The 1,525-nt window shown below is 36.5% G+C and overlaps 1 protein-coding gene across 1 annotated transcript; it reads left to right on the forward strand.

Annotated features, from left to right (window-relative positions):
- Positions 1-1,016: 1,016 nt before the first annotated feature.
- Positions 1,017-1,420, forward strand: LOC109589659 (uncharacterized; the record flags this gene model as incomplete). Its single annotated transcript, XM_020005716.1, has 3 exons — positions 1,017-1,025; positions 1,074-1,337; positions 1,388-1,420. Coding segments are annotated over exons 1-3 (304 nt in total), but the record flags the coding sequence as incomplete, so codon positions are not given.
- Between the last annotated feature and the right edge of the window lie 105 nt (positions 1,421-1,525).

A 1,525-nucleotide genomic window follows, 5' to 3' on the forward strand; every position in this document is an offset into this window, starting at 1 on the left:
CCAGGGCTGGAACCAGTACCAATAGAGGATATGCGTGCTAAGTATATTCATTGCAAAATAAATGTATTCATTGCATACCGTAATAACTTTCAAGAAAAAAAATTAGTTCGTTGGACGTCAACTTTCCATTGGCAGCAATGGAGAAAAGGTAGAAAAAGGCTTGGTACCAGAAAACCGCTCTGTATTTCTTGATAGCAATCTTTCAGGTGACTACTAGACCCCATTAGATCCTCAGGATGCTTTCTAAGCTTCCGAAAAAGGCCTCAAGAAGGTAGCAAGGCAAGAAAATGTGTTTTCCCCCATTGAACTCTTAATAAACTTGACGTCCAACATGGCGGCCAATTTACTGTGTGGGTTGGATATACGGTACTTAAAAGCTATGAATATACTTAGCACGCATATCCTCTATTACTATTCTCTTGGTCTGTTTCTTGGTCTATCCCTTGCTACACTGGATGTTATTAGCAGGAACAATAAAGGAGATTTTGAGGGTGGTCTACGTGAGTGTCTTACTAAATGGTTAGAGAAAGCTGATGATGTAGAGTGGACTAAAGGTGGTCCTACTATTTATTCATTGGTATCAGCATTGAGGAAATTAGGAGAGAATGGAGTAGCTGATGGTATTCATATCTTTCCTGTGAATGACGTTTCCAATTTATAATGATATTCATTGGGATACCGTAAATAGAAAATTTTACAAGCCGCCATTGTGGAGGTATTGCTGCACTGTTTCCAATGGAGCTCGATGCACTTTCTGCCGTTTTGTATGAAGAGCAAGCAGTTATAGTCTCAAAAGTTAAAAATTGCAACCTTTATCTTTCTTTTCAGTAGTCTGCAACTGTTTAGAGCCACTGGAGTGACGTGGAGAAGTAGAATTGACAGTTTTAGCCTGTCGGTCCATTGTAACTAATGATAGTATACCTCCACAATGGCGGCCTGAAAAATTTTCCATTTACGGTATCCCAATGAATATCATTATAAATTGGCAACATCATTCACAGGAAAGATATGAATAGATATGGAGAGTGAGTTTAATTAAAATGAATATCTTATTTTATTTATTTATTGTTTAGTGCATCCTGCTTGTAGAATTCTTGCTCATTATACCTCAGACCAATATCTTGTGTCTGCGGCATTACCTCAGATGGCTATGCCTTTGTATAAAGAGAAGCTTGTAAAAGAGAGTAATGTATTGGTACTAGACTCTGAGGGTCTGCTGGTTCAAGTAAAGGAAGCTGTATGTATTGATTATAGAAAACTTTTGACATTTGCTGTAATTTTAAGCAAGCTCTCAGCCACTGCTGAGATAGGCAATGCTATTATTAAAGATTACTACAGTAAATACATGAATTATAACATAATACAGTAACTAATGATTGTGGTATAGGAGAGGCTTATGGGAGTAGCATTGATAATAGCAGTAAGAATAATTATGACAAACTTTTCATTCGGATTATTTTCATTGAAAGGGTCAAGATTTATCTTCCTTTGAGTTTTATTGTAAAATTTAAGAAGATGTGATTAA

The sequence above is a fragment of the Amphimedon queenslandica genome, unplaced genomic scaffold (genome assembly GCF_000090795.2).
Source record: "Amphimedon queenslandica unplaced genomic scaffold, v1.1 AMPQUscaffold_11056, whole genome shotgun sequence".
Lineage (NCBI taxonomy): Eukaryota > Metazoa > Porifera > Demospongiae > Haplosclerida > Niphatidae > Amphimedon > Amphimedon queenslandica.